At 40.4% G+C, this 21,245-nt stretch overlaps 1 protein-coding gene across 2 annotated transcripts in view; it reads right to left on the reverse strand.

Moving 5' to 3' along the window:
- Window positions 1–20,475, reverse strand: part of PDCD6IP (programmed cell death 6 interacting protein) — a 61,750-nt gene extending 41,275 nt beyond the window's left edge. For both annotated transcript variants that reach the window (XM_057554410.1, XM_007191507.2), the window contains exons 1-3: window positions 20,123–20,475; window positions 6,162–6,216; window positions 3,583–3,652 (exon numbers count right to left, since the gene is read on the reverse strand). In XM_057554410.1, the coding sequence (XP_057410393.1) occupies window positions 3,583–3,652; window positions 6,162–6,216; window positions 20,123–20,331 (334 nt within the window). In that variant the 5' untranslated portion in view covers window positions 20,332–20,475. The remainder of the gene's footprint in view (window positions 1–3,582; window positions 3,653–6,161; window positions 6,217–20,122) is intronic.
- Window positions 20,476–21,245: the final 770 nt, after the last annotated feature.

Consider the following 21,245-nt stretch of genomic DNA (forward strand, 5'->3'; position numbering starts at 1 on the left):
ATATCTTTCAAAAGAAAATCTGATAGGATTTGCTGATGAATTCACTGAATGTGGGGAATGAAGTGAAACAATGTCAAGAGTGACTCCAAGGTTTTTGACCTAAGCAGAATTTCAAACCAAATTCATGTGAGGGCAAAATACAGGCATTTCCACAAAGAAGAGATCCAGAAATTTGACCTTTTCTGAGAAAGTTACTTAAGAGTATATTCCAGCAAAACAGGAAGACACAATATCCAGAAAACAATGGCTCTAAACTAAAGGATAATAGTTATACAGCAGCTTTAGATAGCAAACAGTCCAGATTCAAGCAAGAAAACAGACGAGGCCAAAGGAAACAGAAGAGTCACTCAGGAAAAGGTGAGTCCAGAGAGATAAACAGTAAGACCAAGAGTTTGGAAAGTCTTGAGAATATCATAAAAGCACAGAATGTGTGGTGGTGGAGCAATTAAAACTTCTAAAAACACACACACACGCACACAGAGCCATACAAGAAAGTCATAGTCTAAATATGAAGCAACTCATCCAGCATATATGACAGAGAGTCAGTGGACTTAAAGAAGAATGAAATATATTCCAAGCAACAGATAAAAGTAAACTTTTTATATACAAGATATATATGCCAGCCTATTATATTTCCTATAAACATTATCATCCCAGGCTGTTGTCTGTCATTTTATTTTGACAATTTCTCATGTATAAGAGATTTTGTGAAAACTTTTTCTTGTAATTAAATCTTTTTTCCTTTATGATTTCTTCTATCACATCTAAACTTAAATCAGGGTTTTTTTAAAATAAATGTTCAACTCTCCTTTCTTCAAAGAGCTCTTTTTTCTTAATATTGAACTTCATTCTTGTTTTTTTACCTGAGCTCTTCTTTTTCATTAAGCTTTTCAAAATGACAACAGCTTGATTATAAATAAAAATAGTTGTTCTAAAATTCAAACAATTGTTTAAACACACACACACACACACACACAAAAGAAAATAAATTAAAAATCACTCAATATCCTCCCAGAGTTACCCACTAATTTTTGGTGAATATCTTGACAAATAAGTACATACATGTTCACATACCCAATTTTTCACAAATAGTACACTATATCATATTCAGGGTGCCTGGAATGCACAACTCCAGGAAGCAGCAATCACCCTGGTTTCTATATAAAAGGTGTTCCAAAGAGACCAGCTCTGGGGCCCTGAGTTACATGAATTCAAGGCAGCAGCTCTCACCTGTAACAGGCCTTTTATTGGATATTCCATGGACACAGATGTACATGTCAACAAATATGTATTTGCATTATCATTCTTAATATTCTAAATTACACAATATTCTAATGAATGGGCAGCCTGTGTTTTATTTAACCAAAACATTAGTGATGGACATTTAATTCCCAATATTTGCTACTAGAAATGCCTTGATGATCTACCTCCTGCTTTACTTACGCTCTCAATTTTTTGTGTCCCAATTCCTCTAGGACCTCAGTTCATCAACTTAACCTATCTCACTTAAGTGTCTCCTGGTTCTCCTGCTACCTGCTCCTTATTCTCAGCCAAACAACTTGCTTGTCACAGCAGCACTAGAAGTCCTTTTCTTGACCTTGCCTCCCTCTCAGCGTAACGCTCCCTTTGTCCCCAACTCTTCACTGTATATTTTCTGAAGTGAGCAACCCACACACGCTGCTTGCACTTCCTCACTTCCAGTCCACCCCTCGACGTGACGCAATCTGACTTCAGCATGCCCCTAGTGACACTTCTTTCTCTGCCAAATCCAGTGAATTCTACAACCTTCTATTTCTTGACCTTCGCCACAATGACTCTGTCAATGACATTTCGACATCAGAGTCACCTGAAGGTATTTTCAAAGATATCAATTCCAGTGGCCCACCCTGAAATGTCCTCCTATCACATCTGGCATCCTGTATCTTTGTCTGTAAAGATATAATCTGTATTTCTAACATTTTCCCCAGGTAACTGTAATATGCAGCCAGGTTTGGGAACCACTGGACACAATCTCTGAAACTCTTCCGGCATTCAATCCCATTGTCTCTATTTTACCCTGGTTCCTCTGAGATCTGAAAGTCTTTTCTCAACCTCATTCCCAGGAACCTCTTCTTCTCGTTCCCCTGAACGTTGTATTCCCTAGCTTGGCTTTCATATTTTTCCCAATCTACAATCTAACAGAGGAGATAAATTTATTATCATTTAATGAAAATTGTTCCCAAATCTACATCTCGACCTCTTTTGAGCTTTAAATATATTATTTCTAAATGCCAAAGAGAAACTTCTACCCAGATCTAACACAGAAAAGTCAAACTCAACCTGTCCATTGAAAGGAATAATTAGCCACAGGTCAAACCAAGTTACAAACCTTAGAGTCAAACATCAACTCCTACTCTTTCTTCTGACAGCCAGCCAGCAGATCCATCAGTTTCATCTCTGAACCCTCTCTCAAACCCATCCCTTCCTTGACCCACATACACTACACCTAGTCAAATCTCTTCATCTCTCACCAGTCTAACTGGTCTGTTTCTCTCTAGTCTCTGGACTTAGGCTTTCTGGAGTTATATCTGGCTTCATTAAATCTTTGCCATATGATCTTAGAAAGTCACTTAATCTTTCTAAACCAGTTTGTGCAACTGGTGATAACAGTGCCTTTCCTCATTGGGCTGAGAAGGAATTTAGTAAGATAATATGTGTAAAGCCTCTTCCACAGTGCCCGGGTGGAATAAGCTATAAACATATAAGAGGGAAGAGCACAAATTCACAGTACACTTGCAGCTCTTCACAATCTACTCTCCAATGTCTTCACCCTCCATAATCCCCAGTTCACCTAAGGTTTCAAGCCTTAACAATAATTATATCAATATGTATTACATATAGTAACATACTATATGACATTGTTATATAATATTATATAGTATATATTCTATGATGCATACACATTATATATATGTATTTCATATGTAATATAATACTCATATTATTGATTGTAGCTAATAGTTATTGAGCCTTGTTCTAAGGACTTTACACTCATTTAATCCACAGAAGAACCCAATGAAAAAAACAGTACTTCACAGTACTATTCCCCACTTCACAGAGGAGAAAGTTAACACACAGAAAGGTTCACGTGATGAGCTGGTAGATCAAAAAGCCTTGTGACTTTCAGTTATAATATTCTACCTGTAATGTTATTTTCTACCTGGAAAAACCAAATTCATCCTTCAAGGCCTCACTCAAACATCACTTGCATTCAAACAGGCAGAATTAACTACTTCCCCATCTATGCTCCCTTAAGTTTGTTCACAGACTAATATACTCTCTACAATATTTTAGAATGATAGCTACCTTCCCAACCTGACTGAGTACAACTATCTTATTCATTTTTAAAACTAGGACAGTGCCTGGCAAGGTGTAGGCTCTCTACAAATATTCGGAAATTTCATTAAAAGTTGAAGTTAAAAAGAAAACATAAAAATTTTTATTATTTACAAAGAGTCGTTAGGAGAGCAATTTTAGAAACCTAAAACAATACAAAGTATTTAGAACAAATTTCCTATCATTTTTTATTTAAAAATTACATACCCAATTTTACAGATCCTCCAAAAAGTGAACCTTTATCAAAAGCATCCTTCCAGGTAAATGTCAAGCAGATCTTGATAAAAAGAGAAAAAAAAGAAAAGAAATTCATGTTACCTTCCTGGATCTCATTAAATATTAAGTCTCTTTCAAAGAAAAATCCACAGTGAAGAAAAGGACAAAAGCTTCAACCCATCTAAAATACTATCTTCTCTAACCAACCAATTCCTTTTCCTTTTTGTGGACCATAAAATTTTCTTTTTTGAAAGTAAGATACTGGCACTAGGATATTTCAAATGGTCATTCTGCCTCAGTAACTGAATACGTACTGTCTTCTTCAGAAAACACAATCTTACTCATCTTTACAAACACACAATGGCTTGAACAGAACAGATACTTAATAATGATCATCAAATAAGCCAAGAGAAGTAAAGGCAACAAAGTAAGCTCTACAGGTTTCCCAGAATATAAAATTTAAAACTATTCCATGATGACAAAAGTAGGAGAATGGTTACCTTTCCAGGATAAAATGAGACAATGTTTTATTTCTTGATTTGGGTGGTGGTTATACACATATATTCACTTTCTGAAGATTCAGGCTATACACATAATACTGTTCACTTTTATGTATGTATGTTGTACACGAATAAAAAGTTTACTTAATTAAAAACTGCATCTCACTCTACTCTAAAATATTCCACACATGAAGGTTAAGAAGAACTTAGCCTCTTTTAAATTATGTATTGCAATCCAATACAAAATTTTTCAATTCTAGATTAGAGAAATTTTCAATACACACAAAACTAGAAAGAATAACACAAGGAACTCCCATACACCCATCAGCAGTTTTAGCCTTTTGCCCTTCTTGGTTCATCTACCCTCACTTCCCAACCCCAACCCCAATACACACATACTTTTTCTCCTGGAGTATTTTAAAGCAAATCTTACCATATTATTTGACTTGTAAAAACTTTAGTACAAGAATGTTTAAAGTATTTTGTATAAACTATTTTAAAATTTAGAAATGCCACACAAATTAAAAACTTTTAACAAGTCTCCCAGATAAAACTGTAAGAAATCATCAGCATTTTCAATATCTAGCCTTTAAGAGAAAATAAGATTGACATTCTTACAGTGTAACATCTAATCATAGTATTTGCAAATGCATATGCAAATATAACTTGTGCAAATAATTTTTAAAGCACATAAAATGAGATTAGTACTTCCTGAATCATAGTTTCCTTCTTTATTCTGTAAAAACCAAAGGAAATTCAGACATTACATGAAATTTCTAAAAATCTTATATTTGTAGTTGTATGGAAATATGTATGGAAATATGTTAATATAAATGTTTCAGACATTACATGAAATTTCTAAAAATCTTATATTTGTATTTGTATGGAAATATGTATGGAAATATGTTAATATAAATGTTTCAGACATTACATGAAATTTCTAAAAATCTTATATTTGTATTTGTATGGAAATATGTTAATATAAATGTTTCAGACATTACAGGAAACGTCTAAAAATCTTATATGTTCTGGTATAATGTTATAAGTAATAATCCTAGTTATTACTTTAAAATGTATATCTCAGAAATAACTAATTTTCTTGTCAACTGCGTTATTATGAACTTTCATCAAATCTTTAACCATGGTCATTTTTAAGTCTTTTGTCATTTACAGACAGTTCTGGGTGTACTCTGATGATTTTGCAAATATGTTCCTATAAAAGGGTTTCATCTTCAAGAAATTCATGGAAAAGACTCTGACAAGTACAGGTTTCTGGTAACTGACTGTACTGCTGAACTGAATGAATAAGCATTTTCAGAACTCTAATGAAAAACTGATGAACTCATAAAAGTGCTAACAAAAGATCAAGATGAAAAAAAGAAATTAATTACATGGGACTGAGTGAACTGATGAGGATGAGTATAATTTTTGTGACTTTCTGTCTGAATTAAAAAAAAAAAAATCCCACAAGGACTCAGAGGAAAAGAATATACAAATCAATTTTCACTGCAAAGTAAAGGAGCTGTTACAGTGGAGGATTACTGGACTGAATGTCAATATTATGACATAGTATAAGTGTGTTTCATGTTTGGTAATTGCAATCATTGTTGCTTTTGTTGTGGTCATCCATGTACAATGCTTGGTGTCAGTCTATTTATCTCTTGTAAAAATAAAATACACTGTGTGTGTGTGGAAAAAAAAATAAATAAATAAAATAAATAAATAAATAAATAAAAAAAAAAAAAAAAAAAAAAAAAAAAAAAACCAAAGGAAAGGGCACCATAGATTACATTAGTCAAAAGAGCCTATAGATTAAAAACTACAAGAAAAACAATGCAGTCCAATGCACTAAATGAGCCCAGAAGTGACTGAGGAATGGCGTGAATAGAATTTCCAAGAGACTCTTTACAGTGGGCTTAAAATTTTCTAATTTGTATTTTAAAAGTCTCATAAAAACCTAGGGATAGTGAAGAGGCACCATTTATTTTAATAAAATACCATGGGTAGGAGGAAATGAGTGATTTACCATTATCATATAACTTTAAAAACAAATTAAAATTAATGACTTACCTGGTTTTCAGAAAATGGGAATTTGGGTTCAATGGAACAGATCTGATCATAGTATCTAAAAAACAGAGCATATTTGTTTATTTTTGTTTTTGTTTCCCTTGACTGAGGAGAAATATTCAAAAAAATATTACGAAGACTCATGTCAAACAGCGTACTATGTTTTCTTGTAGAAGTTTTATGGTTTCAAGTCTTACATTTAAAAGTCTTTAATCCATTTTGAATTTATTTTTGTGCATGGTGTGAGAAAGTAGTCCAGTTTTCCCAACACCATTTATTGAAGAGGCTGTCTTTTCCTTACTGCATAGGAGATTAAGAGGTATAAATGTCCTGTTGCAAAATAAATGAGTTACGAATATGGAATGTACAATGTGGGGAATATGGTCAATAATTATGTAATATCTTTGTATGGTGATAGATGGCATCTAGACTTGTGGTGATTATTTTGAAATGTACCAAAATATCAAATCACTATGTTGTGTGACAGAAACTAACATAGTGTTATAGGTCAATTATATTCCAAAAACAAACAAACAAACAAAACATAGAAACAGAGATCAGATGTGTGGTTACCAGAGGTGGGGGGCTGAGGGGACTGGGAACTGGATGAAAGCAGTCAAAAGGTACAAACTTCCAGTTACAAGATAAGTAAGTACTAGGGATTGTCAAGTACAATATGATAAATATAATGAACACTGCTGTGCGTTCTATATGAAAGTTAAGAGAGTAAATCCTAAGAGTTCTCATCACAAGGAAAAGAAATTTTTTTTCTATTTCTTTAATATTGTATCTATATGAGATGATGGATACTCACTAAACTTATTGTGGTCATCATTTCATGATGCATATAAGTCAAATCATTATGCTGTATACCTTAAACTTATACAGTGCTATGTACCAATTATATCTCAATAAAACAGGAAGAAAAAAAAGAACCATAAAAAATAATTAATTAATTAAATATAAAAATCGGTCAAAATTTAAAATTACCAAAGCTAAATATTACACACATTTATGTAAATACAACTGGAGTATACTAAAATTATGCGTGCTAACTTTGAATGGCCCACAAATCAGATTTCAATCAGCCATTTTAAAGTTAATTAACATAGTCTTTTTTTTTTAATTTATTTATTTGGTTGCACCGGGTCTTAGTTGCGGCATGCATGTGGAATCTAGTTCCCTGACCAGGGATCGAACCTCTGCATTGGGAGCCCAGCACCTTATCCACTGCGCCACCAGGGAAGTTCCACGCAGTCTTTTAATGTGTAAACCTGTATCTAAAATGCATGCAATGAAAAAAACTGTCAACAAAAAACTCTTACCACCAAAGAAAAATACTTATCAACTATTATTGGCTAAAAGCAAACTAATACCTGCCTACGTAACCAATGTATATCTTAAAATACTATTTCTGGGGCTTCCCTGGTGGCGCAGTGGTTGAGAGTCTGCCTGCTAATGCAGGGGACACGGGTTCGAGCCCTGGCCTGGGAGGATCCCACATGCCGGGAAGCAGCTAGGCCCGTGAGCCACAACTACTGAGCCTGCGCGTCTGGAGCCTGTGCTCCGCAACAAGAGAGGCCGCGACAGTGAGAGGCCCGCGCGCCGCGATGAAGAGTGGCCCCCGCTTGCCGCAACTAGAGAAAGCCCTCGCGCAGAAACGAAGACCCAACACAGCCAAAAATAAATTAATTAATTAATTAATTTAAAAAAGAAAACCGCAAATGAGTTTAAAAAAAAGAATACTATTTCTTATTAAGATAACTTTATATCCATTGGGCAGATTAACACCTCTGGTAAACTACCAATTAAAAACAGGTTTACCAACTTTCCCATATGATTTGGGTATGTCCTCTCCTGTCCATCACCACTGCTACACAGTCAACACTTCCACTCTCCCTTGAAAGTAAACTAATCCAAAAGTTCCCTAGCCAATCGCCCTGTCTCCTCTTCTCCTTTCTCATTCTCTTCAATGTGTTCTCCACACAGCAGCCAGAATGATTATCAAACATGAGGCAGTCTTCCCCTATCAGGCTGACCTCTGAGCTAGCCAGGGGGTTGGGGGGGTGTCCAAGGCCAAGCTTTCTAACTGGCCTGTAATCTTTCTTCCTTCCCTTATCACCTCCCTGCTCCCGCACCCCCATCACCACGGTTCTTTGCAATTGTTATTTCTGAGGCCAAGTTTTCCAGAGGGGTGGGAGCAACATGTCAGAGATCAAGTTTGGGGCTGCCATGGCCACAGGTTTGGTTACACAGAGGAAGAATTGAGCAATTAGGCAAATACAATGAAGATAATGGGAGTCAGGCTTCTTACTACCAGAGAAAGGAGTTACAAACATGGGAAGGTGGACAGCTAGAAGAAACGCTGGCTTTGGATTGGAACTGGAGGTAACAGTGTGAACTCATTTTTTAATACAATATAATACAGATACAAAAAGAGGTATAAATGTGTGTGTGTGTATTTCCTAAGTGTATATGCTGAGAGGTCCTAGAAGCAATAATACCTAAGTAGCAATAAGCACACCTAGAGGCCAGATAAATAATACTATGCATTAAACAGAGCCAGTCCTTAGAGAAACTGCTGGCTCCATGGCTGCAACTGAGAAAATTCAAGCGCCAAGCCTAAAACAACTAGCTATGCTAGGAAGTTAAGGCCTCAAAAAATGATGAGGATATGTCAGAAGAACACAGGAACTAGCTTTAAGCAGTTCCTACTAGCCAAGTCCAGAATAATTCAAATAAGTAACAAATCATAACCCATTGAGGAAAATAAGAACACCATTCTAAAGTAAACAAAACAAACAGGTGAATAGGGAAAGCTCTACCCTACTGTACAATGCCAACTAATAAATCTAGAAGAAACGATGAAGTGAGAAAAGTCACCATTTGGCATCTTTCATAACATAATATCTGATTCAGGTAAAATCATTAATGGAAGCTAAAACACGAAAGTTTGATGGAAACAGGATATTACAAAGTCTCAAAGTACCTCCCCACAAAATACTAATTAGTATAACTTATTAATTGTAAGGCCAAAAAATCTGGCAGACAGCATCTTAACAAAGTGATAAAAGTTAAACATTATCAGCGATGGGACAAATCAACCTCGTGTTTTTCCTAATGTGCACTAAAAAGAACACAGCATCACTGGGGTGGTACTAGAGCCCCAAAATGCATAAGACACAAGAAAATATGAAGCAAGCCCTTATTAAGGGACATTCTACAAAGTAAGTAGCCTGTACTCTTCAAAAATGCCAACATCGTGAACGACAAGGAAAAACTGATGAACTATTCCAGACTGAAGGAGACTAAAAAGGCAATTAAATGCAATGCAAGATCTGGGATTAGATCCTGGACCTGTAAACAACATTACTGGGAAAATCAGCAAAATCTGAATGAGTTTTGTAGATTAAATGGTAATATTCAATCAATGTTAATTTCCTTATTTTGAAAGCTGTACTCTGGTTACGTAGGAGAGTATTCTTGGATTCCCATTATACTTATAATTACATCCAAAACTTTTGACATAATTCATCATTCAACTCTCCAGCCTCAACTCAGAATATTCACTACACATTCTATGCACTAAAATTCTATGCTCTCTCCTGGCTAAGGGCCTTCACCCATTTTTTTCCCCCATACCTGGAAATTTTCCCATCACAATTTCCCATTTTTCTTGTCCTCATTCATTCACTCATTCAACAAACATAAACTACAGGTTTACTATGCACCAAACACAGTTCTAGGACATACGAATTCAGCAGAACATAAGCATTTAAAAATTTGCACCCTTGTAAAGCTTACTTTTTTTTTTTTTTTTAATTATTAGCACCTTTAATTATTATTTATTTATTTATTTATTTTTGGCTGTGTTGGGTCTTCGTTTCTGTGTGAGGGCTTCCTCTAGTTGCGACAAGCGGGGGCCGCTCTTCATCGCGGTGCGCGGGCCTCTCACTATCGTGGCCTCTCTTGTTGCGGAGCACAGGCTCCAGACGCGCAGGCTCAGTAGTTGTGGCTCACGGGCCTAGTTGCTCCGCGGCATGTGGGATCTTCCCAGACCAGGGCTCGAACCCGTGTCCCCTGCATTGGCAGGCAGATTCTCAACCACTGCGCCACCAGGGAAGCCCGTAAAGCTTACTTTTTGAGGGGCAGACAAAACAAGATAAAGTAAAAATGTAGTAAAGTAGATAGTGCTAAGTGCAATGGCACTTAAAGAAGTGAGAGAGATAAGGTATGTGTATGGGGTGAGGTGAGAAGGCTGTAGTTTTTTCAGATAACATGGTCATTTGACTACATAAAAGTAAAAAATAAAAAATTTTAAAACATCATGGGGGCTTCCCTGGTGGTGCAGTGGTTAAGAATCCACCTGCCAATGCAGGGGACACAGGTTCAAGCCTCGGTCCGGGAAGATCCCACATGCCGCGGAGCAACTAAGCCCATGTGTCACAACTACTGAGCCTGCACTCTAGAGCCCACGAGCCACAACTACTGAAGCCCGTGCGCCTAGAGCCCGCGCTCCACAACAAGACAAGCCATCACAATGAGAAGCCCGCGCACCGCAACGAAGAGCAGCCCCCGCTCACCACAACTGGAGAAAGCCCATGCACAGCAACGAAGACCCAAGGCAGCCAAAAGTGAATAAATAAAATAAATAATTTTTTTTAAACAATCATGAATAATAGAGAGGGCATGAAGGAAGTGATGGGATGTGAGGGAAAAGCATTACCAGTCAAGGGAAGAGCAAGTGCCAAAAAGCTGAGACCAGAGTATGCCTGAAAAGATCTCTGCCATGATAAGGAGGCATATGGCCAGAGAGCGAGCACTGGAGAAAATAGTGGGAGATTAAATCAAGGAAGTAATGATGCCTTGAGTACAACTTGTAAGACTTTTGGCTTCTACTACAGAGTAAGAGGAGGAACCATCCAGAGGGTTTGGACAAGAGTAACACGAGCTAATCCATTTTCACAGAGTCACCCTGGCTGCTATGTAGAAAACTGACTCGCAGGTGTGCCAGGGCAGAAGTAGAGACAAGTCAGGAAGCTATTGCAGTAATCCAGTAAACAGATGATCCACGGTGGTGGCAGAAATGATAGAGCCACTCAATCTCACTCCTTTTCTAAATTAGTTCCCCTCTCCATTTATAATCTTAGGCCCCTGAAGTTTTCCTTCACAGAACTTACCACAGTTGGTAATATATTTATTTGCGGGACTTTGTTTCATGTCTTTTCTCTCAAAGGATTGTAACAGAAACTGGGTCTATTTGCTCAGTTTCATTGCTAGCTCCAAACAAATGAATCAGTAAAATACAAAGTTTTTAAAAAGCAACTTTTTTTAATCTCTGAAAAGTAACACCTGAGATTCTCTGTTTGGGGAATAAACAGGAGCTACCAAAAAACGTGTCCATAAGGAGAGACTAGCAAGTACCAAGACCCTGAGGCAACAATGTGCAAGGAGGCCGACAGGGCTATAGAGCAGGGACTGGCACACTTTTTCTGAAGAGGGCTATTCTAGGCTTTGCCAAAAAAAAGGCAAAATTAAGGATAAAATGTAGGTACTTGTTATAACAAGAGAAAAAACTCCTGCCCTGCCCTGTGCGCTTTTTACCTGGGTTGGGCCATCTCAGATGGTGGGTACACTAAGTACACAGTTATCTAATTGCCATTAGCTGGAGACGTTCTCCGAGGGAAGAGGATCCAGTCTGGTGGCAAGAAGCCCAGGGGAGGGAGGTGAGTAGTGGCTAATACAGTCCGTTTCACTCTCTGCCCCAGTGACACTCAAATATCGGCACGCCCTTCTCTCCTGCCAGAGAGTCCAGCCATCTCAACTTGGGCGGCTGGTACAGCTGGCAGGAGAGAGGGCAATTTGCTGCGTCACCAAGTCCCGGTGTGAGATTACACCATTCACTGCCAAGCCACTGCCAAGCAGAAAACCCAGCGTGTAGGGCACTTGAGCAAGCCCTGGCAGCAGTGAGGCATGGCTATTGGCCAGAGAGGCAAACACTTGGAATAAAGGGGAGGATGGGGCAGAGGGGAGCACCCCAGCTAGCTCTCCAAGGCTCACAACGCTAGAGTGGTGCCCTGGACCATACGAAAACAGGCAGCTGGGCAGGCCTTAGTTTGCCGACCTCTGCTCTACAGACAGCAAGGAAGGAAGTAGGAGGAGATGAAGCTACTTGCTCTGCAAGTGAATCAGGCAAAAAAGAAATGCTAAATAGAATGTACTAAAATTTTATACCTACCCTATTTATTCCAAAGCTTTTGGGGTCAACTCTCAAAACTTACGTGGGGTAGCAGTGCATGTATATCCTACATTTAAATGACTAGAAGATACGCAATGGAATCTTCAAAGTAAAATAGCTGTCTTAAGACAGGTTATATAATATGAAATATAAGTATGAAAAAATGAAATATAAGTACTGTACAACAATCATTGGAAATCAATAATATCTGACTTCATAATATGGAGTAAACTCCAACAAAGAGACCAACTAATGCTTTTCAAAAGAAAATAGCCATTGCTAACTGCAGGTACCACAGGGAAAATGCTGTTCCTACAGTACCAAGTACAGTAAGCTATTCTTTCAATATAATTCCACCACATACGACCCCTCATAGTTCAGCCTAATTCTCAGCTATCAAAGCTCTCTAGAGAGGGAACAAGAGCAGAACAAGAGAATCTACCACACCCCTCTCTTTATCATTTAAATATGCTTTACTCAATCAGCAGATTCTATCCCAGTGTATACCTCTAACAAATTAGACCTAGGGGCTTCCCTGGTGGCGCAGTGGTTGAGAGTCTGCCTGCCAATGCAGGGTACACGGGTTCGGGCCCTGGTCTGGGAAGATCCCACATGCCGCGGAGCGGCTAGGCCCATGAGCCACAGTTACTGAGCCTGCGCGTCTGGAGCCTGTGCTCCGCAACAAGAGGGGCCGCGATAGTGAGAGGCCCACGCACCGCGATGAAGAGTGGCCCCCACTTGCCGCAACTGGAGAAAGCCCTTGCACAGAAATGAAGACCCAACACAGCCATAAATAAATAAATAAATAAATAAAAATTAAAAAAAAAAAAAGAATTACTGAGGTAGCCCAAATGATTTCATTTAAAAAAAAAAAAAAATTAGACCTAGGCTGCAAGTTTTCCACAAGTGGGGAGAGGGAAAGCCAGTATGCTACACCAGAGTACTGGTGTAGCAAAAAAAAAAAGGAGAATCTGTACCGTTAAAGATTTTATTTTAAAAATAAGTAAAAAAAAAAAAAAAAATTAATTAACTATAAAATCCTAAACATAAAAAGGTAAGTCAGACAACCCTGAGTTTGAATCCCAACTCCACTAACTCTTAGCTGTGTGACTGCATGCAAGTTACTCAACCTCTCTAAACCCTTCCTAAAGTGAGGGCAAAACCTCATTTAATTTAAGCATGAAGGACAAATAATACAATATATACTCAAAGCTTAAAATACTGCCTGGACACACTGCACATGTTGGAAAAACGGTAGCTACAGATTCTTATTTTACAACTATCATAAGTATTTTACATGTTCTCCAGTATTTCATAAAACTCAACCACTTTAGAGCACATATCTAAGAACTCAACGTTTAAAATCTCACGGGGAAATAAAAAGGAAATGAATATGTTTCTTTTAATATACCAATGATAGGTACAGGACAAATTCCCATTAGAAATTCTAGTTTTAAAGTTCTTTTTAGGGGGAAGGTGTGAAGACAGAGAACAACCAATCCACGTTAGACAAAGTGATACTGCAACGCAAATTCACGTAACCCATCCAGCTCCAGCCAGTACTGAGGGCTGGGCAACTCCCAGCCCACCAACCAGAGACAGAAACAAGAGAGCTGGGCCAGATACTGATCACAGTTAACAGATGCCTCCTGAACCTTATTTTCTCACTTCTTTCTTTGCCCAATGTACCTCATGAAGAATCACTAATGAAGCACTACTGCAGCAGATTATGGCAGAAAGTAAATAGTCAGGGAGTCAAGAAGTCAAGATCTTAGTCTAACTCTACCACAAAGCTAGCTGCGTGGCTTAAACCTCCTGTGTGCAGAAGATTCTGAGAGAAGATTCTCTCTAGGGTTACAAAGAATGAAGAAAGTCCTGACAAGCTATTTTATTTATTAAACATTAGAAAAGTCAGAACACAGAAAAGCAGAGATTTTAAATTTTCCTTTAAATTTTCAAGTTCATTCATTTACGCAGAATAAAATTACTGAGCCAGTTTAAGGTCTGGCTACTACAGATATCCTTGAGACCAAGGGTCAGGTACTATATATCTTTATATTCCCCACACTATTTTATTAACAAATTGTAGCAACGTCATTAGGGCTAATATTATCTCAATATCTTAAGCAACAATCAGAATGTAAGCAACAGCTTGAGAAGTGAAACGGAACAGCAATATTTTCTTTCTTGATCTGTAAAACACTAGTGCTGGGATAAAATTTCAGAAATTATGAAACTAATTCCATCAACTTTATTTTACAAATGAAAAAGATACTACCATAATGCAGCAAACTAAATATTAACCCACAAAAAAGTGACACACAAATCTATTTAGAAATTTTACAAAATCTATATAAAGGACTCTTGAGTTAAAGAAAACTAAAATTACAAACTATTAAAAAATGTCAACAAGAATACTATATACCGGGGACTTCCCTGGTGGCACAGTGGTTAAGAATCCACCTGCCAATGCAGGGTACACAGGTTCGAGCCCTGCTCCGGGAAGATCCCACATGCCACGGAGCAACTAAGCCCATGCACTACAACTACTGAGCCTATGCTCTAGAGTCCACAAGTCACAACTACTGAAGCCTGTGTGCCACAACTACTGAGCCCGCGCGTCTAGAGCCCATGCTCTGCAACAAGAGAAGCCACCGCAATGAGAAGCCCACGCACTGCAACGAAGAGTAGCCCCGCTTGCCGCAACTAGAGAAAGCCCGGGCACAGCAACAAAGACCCAATGCAGCGAAAAATAAAATAAATGAATTTATTAAAAAAAAAAAAAAGACACATGCACCCCAATGTTCATTGCAGCATTATTTACAATAGCCAGGGCATGGAAGCAACCTAAATATCCATCAACAGAGGAATGGATAAAGAAGATGTGGTATTATATATATATATATGTATACACACACACACACACACACACACACACACACACACACACACACACACACACACACAGGAATACTACTCAGCCATAAAAAGGAACGAAATTGGGTCATCTGTAGAGACGTGGATGGACCTAGAGATAGTCATGCAGAGTGAAGTAAGTCAGAAAGAGCAAACCAAATATTGTATATTAACGCGTATATGTGCAATCTAAAAAAATGGTATAGATGATCTTATTTGCAAAGCAGAAACAGAGACACAGACATAGAGAACAAACATATGGATACGGGGAGGGGGATGAATTGGGAGACGGGGACTGACATATATACACTATTGATACTATGTATAAAATAGATAACTAATGAGAACCTACTGTATAGCACAGGGAACTACTCAATGCTCTGTGGTGACCTAAATGGGAAGGAAATCCAAAAAAGAGGGGATATATGTATACGTATAGCTGATTCGCTTTGCTGTACAGTAGAAACTAACACAACGCTGTACAGCGACTATACTCTGATAAAAATGTTTTTAAAAATTTCTTTACCTATCCTACCCTTCTATTAGATGTGGACACACATAATGGCCAATAACGTATGAGCAGGGTATTCCGGGGCAGTTTCCAGGAAACATCCTGGAGGCTGAGCCCTCTGCCTCCTTTCTCCCCCTCTCCATCCTCCTAAAACTTGGGTATGACTGCTATCTGGACCTTGAGAGCAAGGACTCTAGGTTTTACAGAGCAGATCACTGGAGGAGCCAGAGCCTGAGCCTGATGAACTTCACAGAACCACTACACCAGCCCTAGGCTACCAGAACTACCCATCCACCAACTTTTCACACGGAGTAAAATCATAATTTTTTTTTAATTTATTTTTTGGCTGCGTTGGGTCTTCACTGCTGCACGCAGGCTTTCTCTAGTTGCAACAAGTGGGGGCTACTCTTCGTTGTGGTGCACAGGCTTCTCACTGCAGTGGTTTCTCTTGTTGCAGAGCACTGGGCTCTAGGCATGCAGGCTTCAGTAGTTGCAGCACGTGGGCTCAGTAATTGAGGCACGTGGGCCCTAGAGCACATGGGGTTCACTAGTTGCGGCATGCGGGCTCAGTAGTTGTGGTGCATGGGCTTAGGTGCTCCACAGCATGTGGGATCTTCCCAGACCGGGGATCGAACCCATGTCCCCTGCACTGGCAGGCGGATTCTTAACCACTGACCCACGAGGGAAGCCCTAAAATCATAATTTAACTCACTGATAATTTGAGATCTACCACACACAGATGACTTCACCCCTAACACAGCAACATAAATAATATAAAACTAAAACAGATAATATAAAAAACTGCATACATGACTGTTGAGATCCTCAACTTCCATTCCCCCTGACCAAATTTCAGAAAGCTGACAACCAGGCTTTTTCATGGAAGGAGACTGGAAGCTTTCTCTCTAAAGAAACTAATCACAACAAAAGACATGGAAGCTGGTATCTGGAGCTTCCCCCTCCCCCCCAAAAAACCCAGCAGGGTTCCCATCTGATCACCTAGTGTAAAATTCACTATTTACCAAGGCTCTCCTAATCAATTTGTAGTTAAAGTCACTTTACAAAGGATGACATTCACTCTTAATATTATAACTCATAAATGTATATTTTAGGAAATTTTAATAGGTCATCTAGAAGTTAGTAACAATAAAAAGGCAAGTCACTGTACCTATATGTAAAGCTGTGTATCAGTACTTACCAAGCTAGCTTCTATTCTTTACGAATTAGATTAAACCCTCTTTTTTTAAAATTTTATTTAAAAGTTCATTAAGTTTAAAATATGTAAATTGATGTTCAGTTTACACAATTATCACAATATAATTATTAAAAGTAAGATAATCTGCTTGATTGGATGACCACCCCACAACTGTTTGATTTTTACATCATGTATACCAAAGGTACTTTTGTACACACCTCCATTTAGTAGACTATACTAATATCTATTAGTTTACCCTAACTCTCCTAGAACAGCAAGAAGTGAAAAAAGCGTAGTTGTTGAACGAATGTGCTAATATGAGGATAATACAGATGACTAAAGAAACACAGTTTCAAAGAGACTATCTCCTCAACAGCCCTAGAACCTAGGAACAGTTCTCACATTTACACCTCGGAAAAGACTAAAGGAATGAACAAATGAATGAAGTTTTAAACTTCACAGAACCACTACTCACTATTCTCTCATCTTCTAGTCTCTGAAGACTACACACTCCTTAAGGGCTGAGACCAAACCTAATGTATTCATGTGTACACTATACCACAACCCATGCTTTTTTAATACTACTAATGAAAAATCATCACTGGGGGCTTCCCTGGTGGCGCAGTGGTTGAGAATCCGCCTGCCAATGCAGGGGACACGGGTTCGAGCCCTGGTCTGGGAGGATCCCACATGCCGCGGAGCAACTGGGCCCGTGAGCCACAATTACTGAGCCTGTGCGTCTGGAGGCTGTGCTCCGCAACAAGAGAGGCCGCAATAGTGACAGGCCCGCGCACCGCGATGAAGAGTGGCCCCCGCTTGCCGCAACTAGAGAAAGCCCTCGCGCAGAAACGAAGACCCAACACAGCCATAAATAAATGAATAAATAAATAAATAAATATTAAAAAAAAAAATCATCACTGAATGCTACTCATGTTTACATAAGAATTGTATTGGAGATTTTTTTTAAGTATGTTAACTCTAAAGAATGGCTAAGTATTCATAGGTTAAAAATTTTTTTCATATTTGTTTCTTTTTTTAAAAATTTTATTTATTTATTTTTGGCTGCGTTGGGTCTTTGTTGCTGCACGTGGGCTTTCTCTAGTTGTGGCGAGTGGGGGCTACTCTTTGCTGCAGTGTGCGGGCTTCTTATTGCAGTGGTTTCTCTTGCTGCGGAGGATGGGCTCTAGGCACATGGGCTTCAGTAGTTGTGGCACGCAGGCTCAGTAGTTGTGGCTCATGGGCTCTAGAGCACAGGCTCTGTAGTTGTGGCGCATGGGTTTAGTTGTTCCGTGGCATGTGGGATCTTCCCGGACCAGGGCTCGAACCCGTGTCCCCTGCATTGGCAGGCGGATTCTTAACCACTGCACCACTAGGGAAGCCCTTACTTTTTAAAAAGCTTACACTAAGTATCAAGCTAGTGATCTTTGCAACCCAACAGTCCTATCTTTAAAACTGACACCAAGGGGCCATCATCCCTCTAAGCGATCTATTCAGTATCCTCCTTCTGGAGAACCAGCTCTTCCCCAGTCCATACTAATATTACTTTAATCCATGCTGGGCTTCCCTGGTGGCGCAGTGGTTGAGAATCTGCCTGCCAATGCAGGGGACACGGGTTCGAGCCCTGGTCTGGGAAGATCCCACATGCCGCGGAGCAACTGGGCCCGTGAGCCACAATTACTGAGCCTGCGCGTCTGGAGCCTGTGCTCTGCAACAAGAGAGGCCACGATAATGAGAGGCCCATGCACCGCGATGAAGAGTGGCCCCCACTTGCCGCAACTAGAGAAAGCCCTCGCACAGAAAACGAAGACCCAACACAGCCATAAATAAATAAATTAATTTAAAAAAAAAAAGTTTGAATCCATGATGCATGGAGAAATTAAACCAGCAGAGTGACTCAGACACGGGCAATTAAATTAGGCCATTTCCCACCATCATACATGGGCACAAGCCAACCCAATCAGAGGCCTCCATGGACTTTCACCAGGCTGTAGGAGAAAAGCACTCTTACCTAAGATCCTGAGTGTTAAGACCACTGTAATTACAGGAGTGCCAAGATCCTGAGTGTTAAGACCACTGTAATTACAGGAGAGCCAGTGGCCATCTCTCCCAATAGAGAAACAAAGCTCTCCTAAGAGGTAATCATCATGGAAGCAGGATGATCTCCTGGAATGCCTAAAGATAAGGAAGCAATATTCCTTGACTTTTCAGTTACTAAGCTAGTTTAACCTGAGCTGCTCCTACTTGCATCCTAATACAGCTGTGTTTTTTCTGTGAAACAAGGAGAATATGTTATACACAGGAAATCAGATCATTAACAAGATGGGCGAAAGAAATTTTTTTAACTATTAAGTGCTATAAAAATGTTCTGCCATCCTAACTAGAAAGCACTACAAAAAGAACTCTCCTTAAATACAGCCTGATCTCAATAAACATTTGCTAAGGTAACAAATTTACTCCCATATCTGCATACCTGTTTGTGAACAAACTGATTAAAAGCAACCTATCTTGAACGTTAATGTCACTCAAGTTTAATTTCAAACAATGGCAGCTCCTAACCTATGGAGTTCTCCATTTGTCGTTCGGTTACGATGAACCTAGGAAGATGGCTCATTCCGAAGTGGACAGTGTAGTAAGTAATAAACATGGGTTCCAGTGTTCCAATTCTGCCACTTCCCTCAAGCAACTACGATTACGAAATCCAAACCTGGCCAAGAAAGTTTTGCAGTGATGCAAAAACGGGGGAAGGGAGGAGTCTCAGAGACCCCCCCTCCCCCCACCAAAAAGTGAAGAAAACCAGTTCTGGGTAAATGTGGCACGAGAGAGCAGTACGTGGCAGACCGTTCCTCCCAGGTGGCCGACCGACCAAGCCTCGGTGGACCAAGGGCTAGGGCGGGCAGCTAGGGGAAGCGGGTCGGGTCCCCGGGGCCTTCAAGGCCGCTCCTGCTCAGCAGGAAGGAATGCAGACCACACCTACGCGCCCGGCCAAGCAGGGGCAGGGCGGCCGGCCCGGGCCGTGGCTGTGAAGTAGGGAGGCAGGAAGAGCGGAGGAAGCAAGGGGAGCTGCAGGCCGCCGACGGCCTGCCCCCGCCCGGCCCCAGGCCCACCTCAGCAGCGTCTCGAGCGCGCCCTCGTGCTTGTCCAACGGGCGGCCGAGCGCGGCGCGGCGCAGCTTGCTGAGCTCCTCCGCCGCGCGGCAGTACTGGGCCTGCTCCTCCCCGCCGCTCGGGTACGTCTGCTGGATGAACTTCACCAGCGGCTTGGCCAGGTCCACCTCCGAGGTCTTCTTCAGCTGCACTGAGACGAACGTCGCCATGGCGAGCGCCTCGGCCGCCCTTCGGGCCAAAGGGACCGCGGGACGGCGACGAAGGCCGAGGCGCGCGGGGTACCGGACGAGCGGACTGACTGGCTGACAGAGGTCCGCTCAGCCTGCGTTTCGGATCCGGCCACTTCCGGGAGCTCTCGCGCAGGCGCAGTCGGCGCGCCGCCTGCGGTCACGTGAGGGAGTCCGGGCGGCGGCGCTGCTCACCTGGGCCCCCACTCTGCCTGCGCACAGACGTACGGCGCCGGCTTTCTCCACAGGCGGAATTTTATCATTCCTCCGTACTTCCTCGGCAGGTGGGCAGAGTGCTTTCACGTAAAGATAACTCTTCCTCCGCTTTAACAATTTCCCGGGGAAGGACTCCTGTTACTGCCACGTGCGCGAGTTTGCAGCCACCCGTCCAAGACCTGGCAGCCTCAGGGTTATTGTGACCTATGGTAATTCATTCAGCGGGCTGCTGTGTATGAATACTGTGTGCACAGTGAGCCGAGTAGGCAAGGTCCTGGCTATTGTGCAGCTTAATGTCAGGTAAGGACACAGATATTAAGGTGGACCAAAAAAGTATCTTGGTACAAAAAGCAGGGTGCTTGGCATGTAGGGTATGAGGGTCCCTCGAAAGAACCTAGTTTAAACAATAATAATTATTAAATAATTAGAGAAGCCTTTTCTGAGGAGGTGAACTTTAAGAGACCTGCAGTTTGAGAAGATGCTTGACATTAGGAGAAGGGAAGAGTGGCCGGGAGAGTAGTGGCTGGGGAGAGCCTCCCAGACCAAGGAGCAACAGCCCTAGGAGGCAAGCACTTCCCATGTTCAGGGAGTGGAAGCAAACAGTGTGGCAAAAACTTAAAAAACAGGTAGAGAATGGGATGAAATAAAGTTGGAAGAGTAAACAGGCATCAAATCGTTCA

The sequence above is a fragment of the Balaenoptera acutorostrata genome, chromosome 10 (assembly GCF_949987535.1).
Source record: "Balaenoptera acutorostrata chromosome 10, mBalAcu1.1, whole genome shotgun sequence".
Classification (NCBI taxonomy): domain Eukaryota; kingdom Metazoa; phylum Chordata; class Mammalia; order Artiodactyla; family Balaenopteridae; genus Balaenoptera; species Balaenoptera acutorostrata.